Source organism: Hyperolius riggenbachi, chromosome 8 (assembly GCF_040937935.1).
Source record: "Hyperolius riggenbachi isolate aHypRig1 chromosome 8, aHypRig1.pri, whole genome shotgun sequence".
Lineage (NCBI taxonomy): Eukaryota > Metazoa > Chordata > Amphibia > Anura > Hyperoliidae > Hyperolius > Hyperolius riggenbachi.
Genome location: NC_090653.1, coordinates 240345133 through 240369571, shown reverse-complemented (window position 1 = coordinate 240369571; position 24439 = coordinate 240345133). Strand labels below are relative to the sequence as shown.

The 24439-nt window shown below is 42.5% G+C and overlaps 1 protein-coding gene across 6 annotated transcripts in view; it reads left to right on the top strand.

Moving 5' to 3' along the window:
• COL27A1 (collagen type XXVII alpha 1 chain) overlaps positions 1–24439 on the top strand; it is a 728465-nt gene that overhangs the window by 420779 nt on the left and 283247 nt on the right. For all 6 annotated transcript variants that reach the window (XM_068248437.1, XM_068248438.1, XM_068248436.1 and 3 more), the window contains 2 exons: positions 2930–2983; positions 4601–4645. In XM_068248437.1, coding sequence (XP_068104538.1) covers positions 2930–2983; positions 4601–4645 — 99 coding nt within the window. The remainder of the gene's footprint in view (positions 1–2929; positions 2984–4600; positions 4646–24439) is intronic.

The window sequence follows — 24439 nt, the reverse complement described above, 5'->3', positions numbered from 1 at the left end:
CTTGCAGAGAACTCCAGCTCAACTTGTCCTGGAAACACCCCCTGTTGCGCGGGAATGCTCTTTCTCCTTGTTTAGCTAAATGTACCCCCCACTCTTATCTCAGACTCACTCAGCTATTAGATAGTTGTTCAGACCTCACAGCTTACTCACAGCCCTCCTCTCTGCTAGTTATGTTACAGCAATTACAAACATACATAAACGGTAGTGTTATTTTCAAAATAAACTATTGATGTTTTCCTTTATACCAGCTACTCTGTGATGGTCTCGATGTTTGTGTTCAGATTTGTTCTGAAAGGCACCCATACAAATGATACTTTGGTCAGCTGATAAGGTTATCTGCTGCAAAAAAGATCTTCTGTTATCTGAACAAAAGATCTTTCTTGTTGAAAAGCCAGATCCACCGAAACAGCTGAGTGTCATATATCTGTGGCAATGGATCCCAGCATTTAATGGAGAAGCATGCCATTCACCTTCACATTGGCATACCTTTAACTAAGGCTGGTCAGCTGAAACAGGGCCAGTAGATCCTGTTACAGTGAACATTGCTGGGTTTACTGCAGGCACTGCTCTGCAAAGCCTATGGACTTGTCTGCTAATTGTAGGCTGACTGGCTGCCATCTGCAAAATTAAGTTTAAAGGGATCCAAGCAGATTTTTTTTCTCTGCAGTTTGTCCTGGTTTCTAATAGCTGTAGAAGCTGCCATTTCTCCCCTCCTCTTCTCTCTGGCCTTATATTTCCAGGGGAATGTGTGAAGGTAATCAAATGTGTGTTTGAAGCACAGCGTCCTGTCTCTTCACGCCCTGCTGATGAAAGCTTTTGTTTGCTCGTTGCTACTGCGAAGTACAGCAATCCTTATCTGCTAATTACAGCACTCCTTTTCTGCGGACGGCAGACCATGGAAGTAGGGAAATAAAAGCCTCTAACAAAGAGTTAAATGTAAAAAGAACAGGTAAAATTTTTTTTTTCATGAGCCACATTGTCAGCAAGTATTTTTAAAGTGTTATTGAGATGCGTTGGGGGCCACAAATGCTGCTTGGATCACTTTTTATAGTCCATAGCTTTTACAGGAGGGGGAATAACATGATCTGTATAGTAATGCATTGGGTAACAATGAAGTTGGCATATGACGAGATAGGTTTTACACAAATATATTGGCTGTAGAACAGGCAGGCTAAGCAACTGAATTCTAAATATATGGAGATTTATTCAAGGTGTTGGTTTGGTGTTTAAAATCTGTGCTTCATTATGCATAATTTATCATAGCCCCCTTATTGATAGCTCTATGAAACCTCATTGGAAAATATACTTTAAAATCTAACTACCTAACACTCAGCCTGATGTCTGATTGCTGAACTACAGCTGCATTTGTTTGAGAGGAGGAGCTGGACTCATCCAGAGCCTTTCAGAGTTCACAGATTTTTACTGATACTGTAAGTGACAATGACACAGGTACAAAATAACTTTAGCTGGGAGAAATGTGGGTCCTATATGTTTGCATTTTAACAATTTTGTGATAGAGGTCCTTTAAATGAAGAAGAAAAAAGAAAGAAAGAAATCAGTGCATGCTCAGGCAGGAAACACACTTGACTGTTTTCGTGTGCGTTTTCTGCACAGAAAAACTGAGAAGTCATGTTAATCAATGGGCTAGTACACACTTAAAGAGAATCTGTACTCTAATATTCTTACAATAAAAAGCATACCATTCTATTCATTATTTTCTCCTGTGCCCCTCTGTGCTGTTTCTGCCACTCTCTGCTGCAATCCTGGCTTGTAATTAACAGTTTTAGGCAGTGTTTACAAACAAACTAACCAGCTTCTAATAGGCTCAGCTAAGCATAGTGTATGAGTCATTCAGAGTATGCAGGGGGCCTGCAGAGGGTGTGTATCGCTTCTACCAATCACAAGCAGCCCTGCACATTCCACACAATCAAGCTTTAGCCCGACAAACAGGACAGAGGAAAGATACATTGATTTATTACAGAGACAGTGCAGTTAGGAAAGACTGCAGTAAGCCAGAGCAGATTAGAACAGGCATAGGAACTTATAGGATAGAAGAACTAAGGCTGAAAAATTTGTTACAGAGTCTCTTTAATATGTTGTTGTGAAAAAAAACTGACATTCTGCATCCTGATTCTGCACATTTTCGCAGTTTTCTCTATCAACTACATCAGCTGCTGTGAAAAAACGTGCACGTTTTTCTGCATAGAAACACACTTGGTGTGCAGAAAAAGTATGCAGGAAAACGCGCGCAGAAAACTGAAAGACAAGTGTGTTTCCTGCCTCAATCTTTTCTCTTAGGCTCGGTGCACTCTTAACAGAAACACAGTCGTTGCGGAAAACGCTGCGTTTTTGCCGCTAATGGAAGTCTATGGGCCGCATGAAAAGAACGCATATGTTTTTTGTATGCATGCGCGTTTAAAAACGCTGGTTTTGTTGCATACCATTCAAAAAACTCATCAAAAACGCACATAATGAAAGTCAATGGGAACTCGATGTATTGCGTTTATATGCGTTTCATATGCGTTTTCCCCCCAAAAATTGTTTTGTGATGTATTTCCGCTTCCTGTTGTCTTCCTAGTGATCTGCGTAAAATGCAATGTAAAAACGCATTGAAAACGCATATGCTTTTTGTATATGCAAACCACAAACGTGTAAAAACGCATGCAATACACTAAAAAATGGCATATGCTGAAAAAACGCAAACGCACTAAAACGCCCAAAAAAACCCAAAATGCACGTGACAGAAAATGCAACTTTTCACGCTCTGTTATGTGTGCAGCCAGCCTTACTCCTAATGATTTTGTGAAGCTGTTTGTTTTATAAATAAGTTCTAAGAATTTTTTCATGAAAATATAATTCAGTTTCCTGTATTATGTCTGATGTTCCTTATAGCCACCGTTTCTAATCTCTGTGTTGTTGTTGCTCTCAGGGTGACATGGGCGGCGCTGGAGTCATAGGCTTCATGGGACCTAAAGGTTTGAAGGTAGGTAGATGCCTTTTGCTGGAAAATATGAAGAACTTGGACTGTATCAATTTGCAGTGACAATAGTTTATACACTTCCCCAGATATGGGAGCTGTTGTAGAGCTTTTCACAGTCATTAAGATGGGGGTGGGCTTTAGTGGAAAAGGTGGGGCAATAAGTCCATGAAGGGAATCTTTCTTTAAAAACTGTAAAATATCTGTGCTCCATATTACTTTTTGTAAATTAATCTTGTTAGAAAGTATCTCTCCATTACAATTGGCAGCCAGTTATAAATATGTAAAACTTACAAAAGCTGAAACCGCTGTTTCATACAAACCTGGCGTTGAAGGACATCCACGTCTATAATTACTAGGTAATTCCAGGCAGAGTTGATCCAGGGATTTATCTGACTGGCATTTGGAGTCCGGAAGGAATTTTTCCCCTTTCAAGGCTAATTGGTCCAAGCCTATAAATATTTTTTTTTGCCTTCCCTGGGTCAACTGGGATATGTGTGAGTTCAGGACAGTGATTTTTTTTGTTTTTTTTGTTTTGGTTAAGTTTGATGGACGGATGTCATTTTTTTTCAACCAAACTAACTATGAAGCTATGAAACCTGTACATTCTGTGGAGTCTGGACTGCGTATAAACTCCCTGTTTTGCTGCAGGGGTAATCACCTGCACGGAGCAATGGTGCATAAACAGGCACAAAAACTGTCATAGGGATTGGGACTTGATCCCTTGGGTGACAGTTTGGGGTTGAGTGCTGTACAGGTTCATGATGTGTTCTGTTGCTATGGGGGAGGCGTTGACAGCGTAGCCTAAAAAGGTTTTGCTTCCGGTGGCATGGAAAAGGATTAGTGAGGATCTAGAACTCATGGAGAAGCATGTGATTTGTTTGATCAGCTGATAGATTTGCAAAGCTCTGACTTGTGATCACACCACACTTACATATCTATCACCTGACCAAACTGATAACATGCTTCTCCGTGAGTTCTCCTAGACATGACCTTCACTAGTAAGGATGGGAACTATGCACTTAACCAAGAAGAACCGGCACTCAAGTTATTTAGGTGATGTATTGAGACAGCTGTAAACACACTATATTCTCGGCAAAGATGGCCCAGACCGCCCACCTCAGCCAGGGACACTCTAGCATGTGTACTGGTCTTAAGGGCTTTGGAACTCACTTTCAACACATTGATTAATTCCTGGATAGACAGCACACTTGGACACTCCCCTATTACAGATGTTAATATGATCTTGCAAGGGAGTCCATGGATTTCCCACCTGCATGAGCTTATGGAAGAGCAGCCAGATAGTCTGTGAACAGCTGCTGTATACATCTCCCGGCCTACTGAATTGTGAGGTCTTCTACAATTTCCCTGGGATGTCAATAGCAGACCAAAGGGAAGTCGGCGAATATAATAACTTGTTTCTGGTGCTATTCATTGAACAATATCAGTAAAAACTGGTTTCAAACCACTACAGGGGAAAAAAAGATGTGCAAAAAGGAGCTGGAGGCAGTTTTAGTTCCAGTGTTTCCAGTGTTATACTGCAAGTGAATGATATGAACGTCGTAGAGCCACCTGTTAGTTATGTACAGCTGTTTATGTGGTTCGCTTTTTTCTGTTTTTCAGGGGCTGCCGGGAAACCCAGGAGAATCTGGACTGAAAGGTGATAAGGTGACCAGAATACTCCCTTACTGCATAGTGTTTTGCATGCAAAGAATCTAATATGCCCCTGTTCTAGTATTAACTTACCTACTTAGTAGACATAGACCTGAACCATGTTCCAAACCAATAAACTGCATTCATAAATGGTTAACAGGATAAATAGTACTAGTGCACTTGCTTGTGTAGTGGACAACTTACCTAAAGTCCTGACATATGGGTAGATTAACAGAATTTTACTCACGAGATATCTTGCATCGTGTTACCTATTTTTCATCTTCTCTAAGTAAAATCTATAAATAAACGGGCTCTAAATTTAGGCTCCATTTCCTTAAGGGGTATTACATTTTGCATGCATTTTTCCATATGCAAATGGAATAAGGCTTGCTGCAGATTTTTGAACCACAGATACATTACCCAAAGAATCATTTTCAATTATGCTAGACGCATGCGAAAATTTGCAAAAAAATTTGCACACAAAACCGTGCGAAAATTTGCAAAAAAATTTGCACACAAAAACGCAAATTTTCGCATGCGTCTAGCATAATTGAAAATGATTCTTTGGGTAATGTATCTGTGGTTCAAAAATCTGCAGCAAGCCTTATCGGATCGGAAAGGGCTACAAAAAACGCCCTCAGTGGGAAATATTCCATTGAAATTGCATTGCTTTTAGTATTAATACGAATTTTCACAATCTGGATTGGCAAAGGAAATGAGCTATAAGGCCACATACACATTTACAACTGATGTCGCCCGTCGGGGATCTGATCCTCTTGGGCGACATCACTGGGCTGCACACATGCATGTCAGTTATGTAGCTGACGACGCGCTGTGTTGCTATGTGGGGGGTGGGACACAAGTGGTGCATGCGTGACATCATGCAGCGGGGGAGCGGTGCAAACAATGGGATCACGAGGGATCGGCGCCGCTGGGGTTGAGTAGATCCACCTGGCGGATAACTCTGAGGGTCTCTGGCTGCCATACACATGCCTGATTATCAGCAGAGGTGGTTGTTATCAGCTGCCTCAGCTGACTTAAAGAGAATCTGTACTCTAATATTCTTACAATAAAAAGCATACCATTCTATTCATTATTTTCTCCTGTGCCCCTCTGTGCTGTTTCTGCCACTCTCTGCTGCAATCCTGGCTTGTAATTAACAGTTTTAGGCAGTGTTTACAAACAAACTAACCAGCTTCTAATAGGCTCAGCTAAGCATAGTGTGTGAGTCATTCATAGTGTGCAGGGGGCCTGCAGAGGGTGTGTATCGCTTCTACCAATCACAAGCAGCCCTGCACATTCCACACAATCAATCCTTAGCCCGACAAACAGGACAGAGGAAAGATACATTGATTTATTACAGAGACAGTGCAGTTAGGAAAGACTGCAGTAAGCCAGAGCAGATTAGAACAGGCATAGGAACTTATAGGATAGAAGAACTAAGGCTGAAAAATTTGTTACAGAGTCTCTTTAAAGAGTAACCGTAACCAAGAATTTAACTTCATCCCATTCAGTAGCTGATGCCCCCTTTTCCATGAGAAATCTTTTCCTTTTCACAAACGGATCATCAGGGCTGTATGGCTGATATTGTGGTGAAACCGCTCCCACAGTGTGATGTCAGGACCGTGGTTCTGATATCACACTGTGTGAGCCTTGTTGCATTGTGGGAAATAACCGCTGTTTCCAACTGCCAAAAAAAAGCAAGCAGCATCTCATTCCTCTGACATCACCTGCCAGCAGTAAAAATGTCACCATGTGATAAATGTCAAAATGTAACTCAGGGAGTGGAAAGATTTTACAGTGGGCAAACACTAAAATGACTAAATAATTTATACATAATTATTGTAAAAATGAAGCACATTTTGTATTACATTATTTTCCCCCGGAGTTCCTCTTTAAGTCAGGCGTGTGTATGAGACTTAAGGCAAAAAAGGAAGAATTTGAGGTAATCTGAAAGACATTATACAACCTCAGTTACAGGTAAATTGTAGCATGTATTAGTTTGATATATCTTATTCCTGGTACACATGCAAGCATGGAAATCCATTGACTGTCATGTTACCATTCATATGAGATAAAGCTATCCTGTGGGATTTGTTGTAACACAGTTAATTTGCGCTATAGCCACTGATTTACACCGAATGCCCCCCAACATGCATGCTGTGGCCCCGGGTTGTAAAGTGTGCACGACATTGCATTTGTGCATCCGTTGACTAGTGTAAAAGGGCCTTAGACACCATAAACTTTAAAATAAACTGTATTCTTTTGCAAATAAGCTTTCTCTATGGGTCTGCTTCAAGCATTTGTAGAAATGTAATTTGGGATATTTGATTAATTATATGGAAAATCACATCCCAAAAATGTTAAGTGATCAGATATTTGACACTCTTATTTCCACTGAGTCAGCTAAGCAGACTAAAATGTAACAAAAGCTCAGTAAGAAAAATTGCAGCCATTTCAGCAGGAAGAAAAGTTTAACTCTGGTTAAGGTTTGTGATTTCATAAGTTCTAGAATCAGTTTGTCTTTTTTTCAGTTGGAGAACCTGCTTTTTTTTTTTTAGATTGTGCGATTAGGTTTTGAATCGGGAAAGCTGAATGAGTAAAATGTGCCGTGTTGCCTGGATGCAGGGCCTTCCCACAGGCGATGAACAGGATGCTATTGTACAGGGTGCCGCACACTGCTGGACCACTTCCAAAGCTTCATGTTCTTTCTCAAAACCTCATGAGAATTTTTGTAGTCTGTTGCTGCTGCTGCTTAGAACTGTCCACTGCATCTGATTTGTGCCATTCCAGCAATCCTGAGTCTGAAATGACCCCTTTTCCTTATGAGATATTTGCAAATCATAGACCCCCAAATCTATAGTTCGTCATTGAGATTTCTGTTGTGCTCTCATGCACACCACACCCCGCTTCCATCGATTAAATTCCTGCGTCACCCATTGACTCCAAGATCAATTTCTTTGCAAACTGAGCCATGTGTAATACGTGGTGAAAGATACATATATTTTATTTACTTTTGGGCAACTCTGGATTTTGGACATAATGGGCCTGATGCACTAAATGGGGCTGATGCACTAAATGGGCCTGATGCACCAATGCCTGTTGCAGTACCCAGGAAATGCACAGTAATTTTACAGTTACTAGCGCAGGGAGCGTGCATCAATTTTACTGTTACTAGCGCAGGGAGTGCACAGCATTTTTACAGCTACTAGCGCGGGGGGGGGGGGGGGGGGGAGGGGTGCCAGTGTTTACTGATACCGATGCAGTGGGAGCACCAGCCATTAACACAATGTGTGTTATTGTGGTAACGTGCGTGACTCCCGGGCATGGCAACTTTGCTGACGTATACTGCCCATAGTATGAACCTAAGTGCTGCAAGGCGAGAGTGCTATCTACTATTGCACATTGCCAGCCCCTTCATTCTGGAATCGTGTGTGTTGTTTCTGGGGGGGGGGGGGGCGGTTTTTGGTTTATTTAAAAATAAACCAACGTGGTGGGTATTTAATTGGCAACTGGAAATGTTTATTTCCTTTAGCATTTAAGTTTGTTTCACTATTCTTCAAAGCATGCTTGCAATGGTGGGTGACATTGCTGACCATCTCCTGAGTATTGTCGCTGCTTGGTTGATGTGCTGGGCCTCAGGCATTCTAAGGTTCTCACCTTGTTGAGGAAAGTGAGAGCACCTGATTTCCATATGTTTGCATTTGCTGATTTTGTGTAGATCATAGCCAGAGGATTAGCACGACTGCCAAGAATCTAGCATTTTTATACAGTATCCTGGGATGTCTGCAGGAGTGTAATGGGTTCTGGGGATGATTGCTATGTATGAAGCCTGTCAGTTCTGATTCTGAGCCAAAATATCATCTGGCTAAACATTGCACTCCACCATCCAGCCAGACAGATGATGTAAAGTACACGCGACCATTGTTTGGAAGGCATCTATACAAACACCACATTTATGGTCTGTATGGAATCAGTTTTCCCCACCCACACACACGTTGTGCTGGGGCACTGGGGGCCTCTGCAGAGACTATTTCGTGGCATCCTATGAGGTGGCCTTCCATAACGTTTTCCATGTGATGCTCCTTTGCTGACTATCAAAGTTTAGAGATAATTACGGGTCTCGGAGTATTCCAGATCCCGTCTTATACTTTTGGCACTTGTTGGTGGTTTCCTATCTCAGGGACCTTGGCCTGAGTTCTTGTAACGCTTTTCGTCTCTCATCTAGTAGCAATAATATGGAAGGTCTCCTCAACTCCAGCCTTCCAGAATGCTACACTTGAAGTAGCTGCCAATAAAGAGGAGGCGGGAAAAAGGATCTTTTAATGTTTTTTCCCCCCTCCTTTTAACCATGAATGATGTCTTGGTTGCTTGCTGTCAATTGGAGACAAATGTGGGGCGAAAATTAAACAGGAAGAACGCAGCATTGAGAATATAATATACATGAAGATGATATGCCCAAACATCTGCAGAGCAGCTAATTGTGAAGGCAGTGATTATAGACAGACAATGCTAGCAAACGCACCTTGGCTGCTCCTACTTTTATTTTTAACCCTCGTCTGTTCAGTATGACGTTAGCCAAACTTTTGAATGTAAAGTTCAGGTTTTTGCCACACTTCCTCTGAGGTATACTTGGCATACAGCCTGAGCTGAATGTGAATCCTGTAGATACTTCTGATAATTCTTGTTACACTCATAAAGGCGTCAGCAGATAATTTCTGTGCAGGTGCCAGATCCTCTTAATACAGCAGTGGGGAAGCTAAAGTACTACAACTCCCAATCCTGCTAGTTTTCAGGTTAAAGAGAAACCGTAACCAAGAATTGAACTTCATCCCAATCAGTAGCTGATACCCCCTTTCCCATGATAAATCTTTACATTTTCTCAAATAAATCACCAGGGGGCTCTGTTTGGCTGATATTGTGGTGAAACCCCTCCCACAGTGTGATGTCAGCGCCTCACAGCACTGAGGAACTGACATCACACTGTGGTAGCCTTGTTGCATTGTGGAAAATAACATCTCTTTCCAGCTGCCAAAATAGCAAGCAGCATTTCCTTCCACTGACATCACCTGCCAGCAGTAAAAATGTCACCATGTGATAAATGCCAGAATGTAAATCAGGGAGAGGAAAGATTTTACAATGAGCATGCACTGACTAAATCATTTATACATAATTATTGTAAAAATTAAGCACTTTTTTATTACATTATTTTCACTGGAGTTCCTCTTTAAGCAAGGTCCTAGTAGGGTAAGGGTTAGTTTTGATAATATAAGGGCTATAGTATAAGGGTAATTCCCCACTCAACATCACAGTCCATCCAATGCCTGCATTCAAAAATGGCATGGGCAAAATTGGTTGCAGGGTGAAGCCGATAGATGGCTCACCCTGCTCTAGCCAAACTCCTGCCCACACTAAATACTATTCCCATTCCGAGTTATAGCAACTTGGGGAGGAGAGTGCACTTTATTTGGGCTGCAGCTATTGCCGGCCTCAATTTAGTCACTGAGCTCCACTATAGCCGTAATTCACATTACGGCCAGGGCCGGCACTACCATGAAGCAAAGGTAGCAATTGCCGTAGGGCCTCAGTCTTTAGGGGCCTCCAAGGTGCCCCCTCCCATCTTAACTGTTGTTCCTTGAGGCCTAAGCAGAGTCGTTAGCAGAGTAGCGTCTCACCTGTACTGGTGGGCAGGTGAGACGCTACACTGTCAAAGACTCTGCAGGGGCCCCACGGAGCACAGTTAAGTTGGGAATCAGCTTGGAATTTAATGCTGAAGATGGCTGCATACCAAACTAAGGTAAAAAAAGAAATTTCTGTGTCTCTTTAACAGGAAATAAATGTGGCAGCCTCCATATTTTTCTCACTACAGTTGTCCTTTAATAGTCCTGGCTGTGTACTGAGACGTCAGGGCAGTTGGTGAATTACAGCTAAGGTCTGCTTTAAGTTATCTAAATACAATATGTTTTTAGTCTGACATAGCTGTTGAAATCAAGGCCTGTTGATTAGCAAGCGGTTTTGTTTTCTGTCCAAAATTCCACTTTAATTATCTTGATATGGGTTTACAGCCATTTGGAAGTCATTGGAAATTTCTCAAATCTTGTTGGTTATCATATGACCGTCATTTGTACATAAGAACACTGTGTCTAAGTGAAGACTACATGATCACTCTACATAACTCTATAGTCTCATGGCATTTAGCACATAACAAACAATTACAGCAGGAACAGTAAGCATTTTAAAATCCTGAATAGTCCTGGCAGGCCAGAATAATGGCTGCGTATCAATTCTGAGCAACAAACATGGAGAATATGGGGAAAGAATAGACAGGATTATCTCTGTTAAATAAACTGCACATCAAAACAATTAGTTTCAAAGCTACGGTGTAAACTGTTTTCCATGTAGATATGAAGAACACAGAGACAACTGGAGCCCAAATGGTGCAACAACAACAAATAACATTTGCAAAGCGCTTTTCTCCCGTAGGACTCAAAGCGCATAAGCATGGCTCCGACCATCGTGGTACAGAGGAAAAATTTTATAAGTCCAGTAATGCCAGTCTAAACAGGTGGCTTTTCAGTCTGGATTTGAATAGCTCCAGGGATTGTGCTGTCTTTACTGGGTATGGCAGAGAGTTCCAAAGAGTAGGGGCAGCATGACAGAAGGCTCTATCTCCAGATTTTTTGAGGTGCACTCTGGGAGTGACCAAGTTTATAGAACTTGCTGATCTGAGGTTGTGAGAGGTGTGGTGCAGCTTCAGCAGGTCCTTCATGTATCCAGGGCCCAGATTGTGCAGGGATTTGAATGTCAGCAGTCCAATCTTGAAGAGTATTCTCCATTCTACTGGTAGCCAGTGCAGTGAGCGAAGGATCGGTGTAATGTGACAGTGGCGAGGCTGGTTTGTTAGCAATCTGGCAGCAGCATTCTGCACTAATTGCAGGCGACGCAGGTCCTTTTTTGGGAGGCCAGCATAAAGGGCATTGCAGTAGTCCAGCCGTGATGTGATGAAGGCGTGAACTAGGGTTGGTAGATCCTCAGTGCAGTATGTCACAAGAAGAGTGATGGAAAACAAAAAGGATTAGGGTACCCACAAAGGAAGGTTGCACAAGGGGCAACCAACCGCTGAAAGCAGGTGGAGATCTATAAACCCGACTTCACTTCATAGTGCGTTCCCACTCTTAGGAAATACAACAGAAGGTCATATTGATGGTAAAGCCACTAGGTACCAATGAACACCCCTCTCAAAGGAGGGTGAAAAGCACAAAGTGGGTAAGAGGCACCCAGATGTAGATAAAACTGAGTTAAAAAAACTTGAAAAATAGAGGTGGCTTACCTCAATAATGACAAGTTCATATAAATATGAATATTAATAAGAACAGACAACGCGTTTCGTAGGATTGCACCCACTTCCTCAGGCCAAATAAAGTGCCAGAGTTGTATCAGAGCCAGGTATGGAGAGCCTCTCTGATACAACTCTGGCACTTAATTTGTCCTGAGGAAGTGGATGCAGACCCACGAAATGTGTTGCCTGTGCTTATTAATATTCATATTTATATGAACGTGTCATTATTGAAGTAAGCCACCTCTATTTTTAGCTGTTTTTAACTACGTTTTATCTACTTTTGGGTGCCACTTACCCTGTTTTATGAAGATATCTAGTTTAGTTTTGATCAACTTCAACAATGGAGTAGGTTTGCATTTAGGTGATTAGACTGATACTACTTCTACTGATGGCTACAGGCGCCCATGCAGACCACTTTTATACCAAAGGTTTTTTACTGACCTGAGGAAGAGGGCTGAGACCCATGAAACTCGTTGTCTACACGTATACCTGTCTCTTTAGAATAAAGAAACTTTTTATCTAATAAGGTGTATGCACAGAGGTAAGCCACCTTGTTTATTTATATACTAACTCTATACCCCAAGGGCACCTCCGCAAAAACCCTATCCAGTCTAGACTGATACTCTCAGGTAGCCTCAAAGGCAGCCACTGGTGAGGTAGATGTTCCCAGTCCACTCGAGTGGTACAACACTTTCAAGACAAATGAACCAGCTCCAATAAAACAGGGGTAGTTGTGTAAAAACAAGTGTAAAATCTGAAACTCCCAACAACATAGATAGTAGAGCTGACAAATAATGAGACGAGGGACTAAAAACGGATTGAAAATTTTTTTTTAATAAAAAAAGGGAACACGAGGTGAGAGACTTATGGAGGCTGACATTTTTATTTGCTTTTAAACAATGCACATTGCCTGGCTGTCCTGCTGATCCAATGACTCTAAAGGTGGCCACACACCATACAGTGTTCTATATTTGTTTTCAATCTGAATGTTCAGAACAATTTTTCTGATTGTTTGTAACATTTAAAAATCTGACCAATGTATCATACACACTTGTTACCCAGTTATGATAAAAATGATTGAAAACTTGCATAGGTCTATGCATCAAAAAATTGCCAATCTACCCTATACCATTCAGTTTTCTGAAAAATTGATCAGAACAATCCACCACTCCTGATCGACTTAAAGCAGAAAAAAGGGACATTCAATCAGATTTCTCACCCAAATAGAAAACTTTAGTTTTTCTCTGTACTGCCAATCGTGTTTATCGAATTGGTATAAAATTGGATCTTTTTATTGTATGGTGTGTGGCCACCTTTATACCGCTAGCCATAGACCCTGAACGAGCATGCAGGTGCTGTTTCTGACTGGAGTCTGACTAGATTAGCTGCATTCTTGTATCAGGCTTGTGATTCAGACACTACTGACCAGAATTATGAGCAGGGCTGCCAGGCATGGCAGCCTCCTTAGATCTTTCACCTTGGGTTCCTTTTAAAATGAAGAGTGAATGAAAATATTACTTCCAGTTAGCCAGTGACTAGTATTTTAAGCCTGCACATTTTTTTAAGTAATCATTGAAACTGCACATTTTTAACAGTTCTGCTTCATCAGCTCTGTCTACAGCCCAGGAATGGTGTAATGCCCACAATAGCAATGTCCAGACTGACCATTTAGTTGAGTATTAGGCCTTCTACTTTGACCCCTTGTTCACTTCCTATTTGTTCTCTAATATTAATACATTCTATTTGTTCCCTCACCTACAGAGAAGCAGCATAGTAACTCATTCCGGAGTACTTTGTTTTTGTCTGATTGATGTGCACATTTCCCGGAAAGGTGGAGATTCAATTTGAATTGCACCTAGTCCTCCTGGGGCCCATTCACATGTCTACGCTTAAAATTCCGTGCTTTTCATATTTGATTGGAAGTATACTTTAGAATTCAGACTCTTCAAGAATGTTGTCTTAATGTGCATTTTTTACTTTTTTTCTCTGTGGTTTTAAAGGCTAACTGTGTCAAACATATTTTTAGTTTGTTAAGATGTACAGTGGTGTGAAAACTATTTGCCCCCTTCCTGATTTCTTATTCTTTTGCATATTTGTCACACTTAAATGTTTCTGCTCATCAAAAACCGTTAACCATTAGTTAAAGATAACATAATTGAACACAAAATGCAGTTTTAAATGATGGTTTTTATTATTTAGTGAGAAAAAAAACTCAAAACCTACATGGCCCTGTGTGAAAAAGAAATTGCCCCCTGAACCTAATAACTGGTTGGGCCACCCTTAGCAGCAATAACTGCAATCAAGCGTTTGCGATAACTTGCAACAAGTCTTTTACAGCGCTCTGGAGGAATTTTGGCCCACTCATCTTTGCAGAATTGTTGTAATTCAGCTTTATTTGAGGGTTTTCTAGCATGAACTGCCTTTTTAAGGTCATGCCACAACATCTCAATAGGATTCAGGTCAGGGCTTTGACTAGGCCACTCCAAAGTCTTCATTTTGTTTTTCTTCAGCCATGCAGAGGTGGATTTGCTGGTGTCTTTTGGGTCATTGTCCTGCTGCAGCACCCAAGATCGCTTCAGCTTGAGTTGACGAACAGATGGCCGGACATTCTCCTTCAGGATTTTTTGGTAGACAGTAGAATTCATGGTTCCATCTAGCACAGCAAGCCTTCCAGGTCCTAAAGCAGCAAAACAACCCCAGACCATCACACTACCACCACCATATTTTACTGTTGGTATGATGTACTTTTGCTGAAATGCTGTGTTACTTCTACGACTTTACAGGACACGCACCTTCCAAAAAGTTCAACTTTTGTCACGGCGGTCCACAAGGTATTTTCCCACAAGTCTTGGCAATCATTGAGATGTTTTTTTTAGCAAAATTGAGACGAGCCTTAATGTTCTTTTTGCTTAAAAGTGGTTTGCGCCTTGGATATCTACCATACAGGCCGTTTTTGCCCAGTCTCTTTCCTATGGTGGAGTTGTGAACACTGACCTTAATTAAGGCAAGTGAGGCCTGCAGTTCTTTAGATGTTGTCCTGGGGTCTTTTGTGGCCTCTCGGATGAGTTTTCTCTGCGCTCTTGGGGTAATTTTGGTCGGCCAGCCACTCCTGGGAAGGTTCATCACTGTTCCATGTTTTTGCCATTTGTGGATAATGGATCTCACTGTGGTTCGCTGGAGTCCCAAAGCTTTAGAAATGGCTTTATAACCTTTACCAGACTGATAGATCTCAATTACAGTACTTTTCTTCTCATTTGTTCCTGAATTTCTTTGGATCTTGGCATGATGTCTAGCTTTTGAGGTGCTTTTGGTCTACTTCTCTGTGTCAGATAGCTCCTATTTAAGTGATTTCTTGATTGAAACAGGTGTGGCAGTAATCAGGCCTGGGGGTGACTACAGAAATTACACTCAGGTGTGATAAACCACAGTTAAGTTATTTTTTAACAAGGGGGGCAATCACTTTTTCACACAGGGCCATGTAGGTTTTGAGGTTTTTTTCCTCACTAAATAGTAAAAACATCATTTAAAACTGCATTTTGTGTTCAATTATGTTATCTTTGACTAATAGTTAACGGTTTTTGATGAGCAGAAACATTTAAGTGTGACAAACATGCAAAAGAATAAGAAATCAGGAAGGGGGCAAATAGTTTTTCACACCACTGTATATATCATGCCTATATAAGGATATTATCTAAGATTATCTTCTTATATTATATTATCTTAGATAATAAGACTTGACTGCTGGCATTTTCTTCTTCTGTGGTCTGCAGAGTTTTTAATCCATGTTTGAAATCTCTGACTTGTTTGTCAAAGAAAGGGCTGGTTCACTTTACAAGCACTTTTCTTAATTGGGAATCATATAAAAAGCCAGATACTTACCTAAGGAGAGGGAAGGCTCTGCCTCCCCTCTCCTCTCCCAGTCCCTTGCAGCAACTCTGCCAAGTCCTCCCGAAGACAGGCAGCTGTATACTGAGAGGGTGCTTGCGCATTTGCAGTATGGAGCAGCCCGTCTTCAGGAGCACTCGGGCTCCCGAAGACTTCTGAACTCTGAGGATTAGAGCAGTATTTGATCAAATTGGTCAAATACTGCTACTGGGAGCCAGCGATGGAGCGGGGACTGGGAGAAGAGCGGGAAGGCGCTATAGGACCCAGCGCCTTCCCTTTCCTTAGGTAAGTATCTGGCTTATTTTTTTTTTTTTTACTAATTCCCATTCATTTTAAGTGCCAATGATTTTTTTTTAAAAAAGCGCTTGCTATTGTTCAGGGCTGTGGACTCAGGGTTGGAGTTGGAGTCAAGGAGTCAGAACAATTTTTGAATACATGGAGTTGTACAAAAATGCTCTTAATCTTAATAAATGTAAGCTTTATGTAAGCTTTATTTATTTATTTTATTTATTTATTGTATTTATAAAGCGCCAACATATTACGCAGCACTGGACATAAGTTCAGGTTACAGACCATACTTAGGGGTGACATACAGCAATAAGACAATACAGGAATACATACAAACCATATCATACAGCACAGTACAGTACAAGGTAATGCTTAGTCACTGGATGGAGCATGGAGATTAGGCAAGTCGAGTTCACTCAAGCGTTCACTCAGATCCATAGGATGGGTGTACAGTAATGGAGGTGCATGAGCAGGTAGGAGACATGAGGAGGACTCTGCCCGAAGGCTTACAATTGAGAGAGAGAGGTAGGGATGCGAAAGGTAGGGGACCAGAGTTCAGCTGCAGGTTTAGAGCACTAGTGTGTGTGTGTGTGTGGGGGGGGGGGGGGGGGTAGGCCAGAATGAAAAGGTTTTGAGGACCTTCTTGAAGATGTTGGAGGGGGAAACCCTAATGGCGGGATGTGGGGAGTTCCATAGTGTTGGAGCAGCTCTTGAGAAGACCTGGAGGCGTGCATGGGTTTGGGGGGCAGTCAAGCGAATTTCATTGGAGGAGTGGAGTGAGTGGCTGGGTGAGTACCTTTGGGTAAGATTGGAAATGTAGGTTGGGCAGGTTTTATGGACAGATTTGTAGGCCAGATACAGTATCTTGAATCTGATTCTGGACTGGATTAAAAGCCAGTAGAGGCATTCACAGAGGGGAGCCGCCGTGGAGCGATGGGAGGAGTGGATAATTCTGGCTGCTGCATTCATAACGGACTGCAGCAGGGCAATTCAGGTCATAGGGAGACCAGACAGAAGGGCGTTGTGGAAGTAAAGGTGGGAAATTATGAAGGCATGGATGAGGAGTTTGGTGGCCAGGAAAGGGCGGATCTTTCAGATGTTACTGAGGTGGAAGTTGCAGGACTTTGTGAGGTTTTGGATGTGGGGGGTGAAGGATAGTGCGGAATCCAGGGTGACACCCAGACAGCGGGGTTGAGAGGTAGGGCGAATGGTAGTGTGGTTAACAATGACATGCACATCTGGGAGGTTCAGGGATGGCCGGGGTGGGAAGATCATAAAATCTGTTTTGTCCAGGTTTAGTTACAGGAACCTAGCGGATATCCAGGAGGAGCTGGCTGATAGGCAGGAGGAGATCTTGTCCATGGTAGTGGTGGATAGGTCAGGGGTGTGGAGGTAGATTTGGGTGTCATCTGCATACAGATGATAGTTAAAACCCGTGGAGGAGATAACCTTGCCAATGGAGAATGTGTATATGGCTTTAAGAGAAAAAATATGATAAACGTTATACTTCTCAGATAATATATAATAAACAACTTGTTTTATACAAAAGCCAGAAACGGCACTCCTGCTTCTTTTCACGCAGCCTCACTTCGCAGATGCTTCATTTAGGATCTCTGGATTCCTATACATTTGATTATAAACGATTGTCAGCCGAAATGATCCACCGGAAAGAATTGGTCATAGTATCGTTGTCTTTTTCAGTTGTTTGCTTCCATTTTCGTTGACAACAATTGGTCACTAATTTGTGTGTTTTCAACGTCTTCTGACGTCTGACACCATCTGATGTGTGTAGAAAGCTTAAGTGTATGGGCAGCATTATATGTGTGAATAGCTGTTCCAGGTCCCCTAAAACTGTTTTCAGGAAATTCTGCTTATTTAATTTTGAGTTTTTGTAATTTAGTAGCAACAGATCGGCTTCCAACTTCATTTCTCCAGTATTGGTTTTAAAATGAAATAAAGAATGTGACTAGCTGCTATGACCAACTAGAAATACACTTTTTACACATGAGGCCTTAGGTTAGAAGCAAATAGCAGTTTTAACTTTCAATAAGAGTTGTACTAGGCCAGTTGATGAGCCATTGTGATCTGCATTTTATGTCCTGTAGATTGTATTTAGGCCTGTAAACTTTGGAATTTCCAACAAACCAAAATTTCAGAGGAACCGTAAAAGCTTTTGTCACATACATCTAGGAGCTCAGATGCAGAGACACTTCCTCAAATGAGAGATTTTACGGATGAATTAAAAAAAACCTAGAGAGTACAAAATAGAAATCATATGCTCGTAAAAGGAACACGAAAAGGCATGAGGAACAGCAAGGGAAGATGTCCAGGGGAATGTGGGGCAAAGAAAATAAGATAAGAGATGGGATATAGAAAAAAAATGAATCAAACCACAAAATGCGCACAAAACTAATATTCAAGTCAGTGGCCGGATAGTGTAATGTTTAAGGGCTCCGCCTCTGACACAGGAGACCTGGGTTCAAATCTCAGCTCTGCCTGTTCAGTAAGCCTGCACCTATTCAGTAAGGAGTTTCTTGGGCAAGTCTCCTTAACACTGCTACTGCCTACTGAGTGCGCTCTAGTGGCTGCCTCGCAAGCACTTTGAGTCCGACAGGAGAAAGGCGCTATACAAATACTGCCATTATTATAAAAAGGTCTCGCAGCATAAACCAGCCAGTCTATGGACCAAGGTTTTCTTGAGGCCAGTTTTACATAATTTTTTTGTGTTGTGGTGGGGATGTAATGCTCCTGCCTCATCCCACCACAAGGCAAAAAAATGACAAACATATGACCTTATGGCAGAGTCATACAGGGTAATATGCATAGCTCCACCCCTGCTCATTGACGTACTCCCTGCTGGGCAGGAAGTACATCACTTGGATTCCCATTGCTCCACGCATGTGCGCTGCAATGCTCCACGCTCAGTAGTTCTCACATAATGTGTCGCCCATAGACTTCCATTACCCCAAGAACCATGCGTTAAGCGCAGTGCTTGCGGTAATGAGTCGTTACCCCTGATGCAAAATAGGGTAACACAACGCAGGTTTAGCCTGCTAGTGTAAAAGGGGCCTTAAAGAGAAACCGTGACCAAGAGTTGAACTTTATCCCAATCAGTAGCTGATACCCCCTTTTACATGAGCAATCTATTCCTTTTCACAAACGGATCATCAGGGGGCGCTGTATAGCTGATATTGTGGCGAAACCCCTTCCACAAGAACCTCTGAGGACCATGCATCTTGTGATGGAAAAGATTCCCAGCCAATCATGTCAGATGTTGCTCTTCTCAACATGTTTCGTAAGTGTGCTTTCCATCAGTGGAAAAAAGATTTGAATAATGTGGGACATTAGACCTGAACGAAACTAAACAGAAAAAATGAACTTCGTTTTTATCTTGTGCTCATTTCCCACTTGTGTGCGTCGTTTTTTTGCACTCTGTTGCTGACGGCTATGGTACAAACGCCAGCAAATGGAAATTCCTACTTGCGCGATTGCAATCACATGCAGCAATGGAAAAGGACGATAAGACTGCCTCTAATTTTTAAAACATTAAAAACGAAATGCCTGTGCCAGCTATTTCAGGCATAGTGGTCTTCATGGGTTTCAGAAAGTTTGCCTCCATATGTCTCGAACGTCTAAAGGCGTATCTTCATCCAAACTACTTACAAAGATACGCCCTTAGATATGCACAAGGTATGGATGGGAACATTCAGAAACGCCTGAAGACTTTTTTTGGCATGCTAATGAAGTTTTGCCGAAAACCGACTTTAGGCGTCCGCAGCATACGGAGGCAAAAATTCCAAAACGTCTAGAAATGTTGGCTGCAGTCTATGGGTTAAATAACACCAGAATGTTCTATTATCCAGAATTATGGTTTAGGTTTTAGAAGTGTTTTCCAAGTTTCACCATTACATTCTAGTACTGTGTAATTAAATATCAACAATAAGGCATTTAGGCATTTTGTTATTGAATAAGAATAATTATTGGGCTATTGTAGACTTTAAGTAATTTGCCCTCCTGCCACAGCTTCTTAATAACTCAAAATCCCTTCCTGATGGAGGATTATTATTCCAAGATTAAAGATCTTACTACCTCCTATGCAGATTCCAAGGAACATTAATAACTTGCTCTTTAAATGAGTAGAGCAGGTGGGCTTGTCTCCTGACTACTGTACATGTTCTGTTGCATTCAGTCCCCCTGAAGTTTATGTAAGGATGTTTCATTGGGAAGGTCTCCTGGGACCCAGTTTTCCTTGCCTGCGAGAAACACAGTGGAGCTGAGTGGGTTATTAAAGTAACCGACCACTAATTTTTATCTCATTAATTTGCCATTAAGAAGGTATTGAGAAAATACAGCGCTCCCAATGTTATTTGCTGTAGTTATGCATTATGATGAACTGGAGACAGTATTTGTTTATTCTTCCTCAATGGCCCATCCATCAAATTGTTCCGTATGTGTCAAAAACACCTGAAAACTAACCTCAAATATGCAGCTACACTGAGCATATTTGTTAGATTCAGAAGGACATATTGGCACATTGAATTTGTACAATAGTGTATGGCTAGGCTTATGTAATAGTATATAAGGTTTTTCTATTCAGCTATAGTGATACAGGAGGTGTGTTTGTAGTAGTCAGAAAGTATTTCCAAGGTCTATAATTCTCTCTAATCTTAGAAATTAGCTTTAGTTTGCTTTTCTGATGTAAGAAATACAAATAAGTTGTCCGTAGATCAGAGGGTATGTGAATTTTGTAGTGTTTGAAAAGCTAAAGACATGGTTCAGGTCTCTTCAGGCACGTGAGTACACAGAGCTGCAGCCGCATTGAATCAAGCATGTATGATGATCCTGAGAAGTCAACACCATTTCACCCTTTAAGGCTGGTTTCACAGTGGGACGTTAAAATCCCACGTTACAGCAGCCAGTAACGCAGCCTAACTCACAGCACTGTAAAATCAATTGTGCTGTTCACAGTGCCCACGTTGCGTTACACAGTAACTCAGCACGTTTAAACAAAGTGCTGCATGCTGTACGCTATACTGGGCTAAGCCACGTTAGACTGCTTGCACATGCTCAGTAATGTTGGAGGAGGAGGTCTCCCCTCCTCCTCCGCAGCCAGCCACATGGCTAATTAATATTCACTGCACTGTGGTGACTGGTGGTGGGACTGTAGTGTTGTCCGGGTCATGAACGAATCGTTCATTTGATCCGGATCTTTTTTGTGAGTCGAATCATCCGGATCATCACAATGAAAGATTCGGTTCACAGTGGATGTCTCTCTGGAAGAAACAGGAACATACAGAATGTACAGTGCAGGGAAAGTCCTGTCCTGCTAGTCATTTCACCCCCAGTATGCTTCCCTAGTAAAATGATTCAAATGATTTGGTTCAAACATCTGGATCTTTTCAATGATCCGATTCAAATGATCCGAGTCCTTAAAAAGATCCGGACTTCCTATCACTAACCTGGAGCGGCTGCTTTGAGAGCTGCATAACGCAGCTCAATCTGACGTCCAACTTCAACACCACCATAGTTGAGTTAGGGGCACGTTATGCGACCATAAAGTCCCCTAAAACGCAAAGTCTTGGTGTGTAAGTAGCCTTAAAGCAGAATGCATGTGTTGCTCCAGGCTGGGTTAGAGAAAAGACTGTTTGGACACTCCACCCTCTGTCTAGATCACTAACACACAAGATGTGGACACCCACATAACAGAGGCAATGATTGCTGGTGAAGTGGCTAGCAAGGTGAAATTCCTGAAGAGGAGGATAAAATATGCATAAAAAAATAATGTGCAGGGCTTCTGTCTTGTTTACTTGCACAAGTTCAAGTTTACTTTAAGTGCCACTGAAGGCCTTTATTGAGCCAACAGCAGCACACAGTGTTGACGTGGCTTCAGGTTTATAGCTTCCTATCTGATTCATCTCATGAATTACGTAGCAGATCTTTGCATTTCTCCATTTCTGCTCCAAATTTCATCTCAGTAGAAGATGCCACTTGACCCTGAGGGGGGCACTCTTCCACCTGTTCTATCACTTCCCGGTTTTCAGAAAAATGGCCCAGTGTAAAACCTCCTTCAGCAAAAGAACAGTTCTTTTTCCTTTCTTTTTTTTTTTTCTCTTTTCCAACTCAGTTCTTGTATCATAGGCCCAACCATTTAATACAAGCTCCACCGCAGCCCTCTTAGGTCGGGTAATTGTTTTGCTTCATTGTTAGTTTATCGCTTAATTATTATTTATTATTATTATTTAGTATTTATATAGCGCCGACATATTACGCAGCGCTGTACAGTGTATATATATATATATTGTCACTAACTGTCCCTCAAAGGAGCTCACAATCTAATCCCTACCATTGCCATATGTCTATATTATGTAGTGTAAGTACTGAAGTCTAGGGCCAATTTTAGGGGGAGCCAATTAACTTATCCGTATGTTTTTGGAATGTGGGAGGAAACCGGAGTGCCCGGAGGAAACCCAGGCAGACACGGAGAGAACATACAAACTCTTTGTGCCCTGGCTGGGATTGTAACCGGGACCCAGCGCTGCAAGGCAAGAGCGCTAACCACTACGCCACCGTGCTTAATCAATTAAATCTTTATTTTTCTTCTTCCTTCCATCCCTCCCTCCAACTTTAAAAGAGAAAGTTGTAGTAAGGCAAAAAAGCAAAACAACAACAACAAAAAACACTAAGGAAAAAAAATAACAAAAAACAAAGGCAAATGATCACCAAAGTTATAAACCATTCCACCTATATACCGTATATACTCGAGTATAAGCCGAGATTTTGGGCCCAAAAAAGTGGCCCAAAAGTGGGGGTCTCGGCTTATACTGGAGTCTGACAAGTTACTGTGACCCCCCCTCTTAGTGCCCCCTCCTGCCGCCACCTCTTACCCACCATAGGCACAGCGGAGAAGTGCGGGGACGGCAGTAACAGCTGTGCGATCCGTGCTGCCAACTCCTCCTGACTGAGCGCATGCTAATTTGCATAGTGAGGTGAGGCCTATCGCGCTGCTCTCACCTCCTGTCCGGGCATTCTTCTGCTTCTCCGGTATTTTCTCTGCCCCCAGCTCTTTCATCTCCTTATGCCGCTCGTTATCCGTCAGCAGCATGGAGCTCCGGTTTCGTTGGGACACAGTGCGCAGCCAGGAACACTCATAGGCTCATTGCTATGATGCGTGCAGCACATCGTGGGAAGCGCCACTAGATGGCGTCATAGCACGACTATGAGCGTCCCTGGCTGCACCCTGCCCCGACGAGACCGGAGCTCCATGCTGCTGACAGCGAGAACGAGCGGCATAGGCGATGAAAGAGCTGGAACAGAGGAACTACCGGAGACACGGAAAGAGGCCCGGACAGGAGGTGAGAGCAGCGCAATAGGCCTCACCACACTATGCAAATTAGCATGCGCTCAGTCAGGGAGAGGGGGCAGCACGGATCGCACAGCTGTTACTGCCGTCCCCGCACTTCTCCGCTGTGCCTATGGCGGGGTAAGAGGTGGCGGCGGGAGGGGGTACTCAGAGCATGCGCTCAGTCAGGTAGAGGGGGCAGCACGGACCACACAGCTATCACCACTGTGCCCCCACTGCTCTGTTGTGGCTAGTGGAGGGAGGGGGTACTCAGAGGGGGGAGCAATTAGCATGACTCTGCACGGAGGGGGGCAGCATGGCACAAAGCCCACACAGCTGTCACCACTGTTTACCCATGGCTCCATTGTGCCTTTGGTGGGGTAGAGGGGACACTCAGGGGGGGCCAGTTAGCATGCACTCTGCCATGGATGAGAGGGGGGGTAGCATTGCACAAAGCCCACATAGCTATCACCACTTTGCCCCCACCGACCCGTTGTGGCAATGGTGGGGGGAGGAGGCCATTTAGCATGCACTCTGCCATGGAGGGACAGCTATCTCCACTGTGCCCTCTCTGCTCTATTGTGCCTATGGTGGCGGGTAGGGGCCTCTCAGTTGGATAAGTAGCCGGAGAAATTCCTATCCTCGGCTTATACACGGGTCAATACTTTTCCCCAATTTTGGGGGGGGGGGGGAAAGTTGGGGGTCGGCTTATACTCGGGTCGGCTTATACTCGAGTATATACGGTAATATTCCCAAGCCTAGTGATTACACAAGTCTTAGGCTATTCCCTAACTCCTACAAATACGCTTCATATGATACAAAATTTAACACATATTTGACTTAAAAACACCCTCTACTGAATATACATACTGACTCTTCCATTCGTTATACTCCAAACATTCCATTAGTTTATTTTCAAGAGAACAGTTCTGAGCATGAATAAATTGGATTTCAGAGG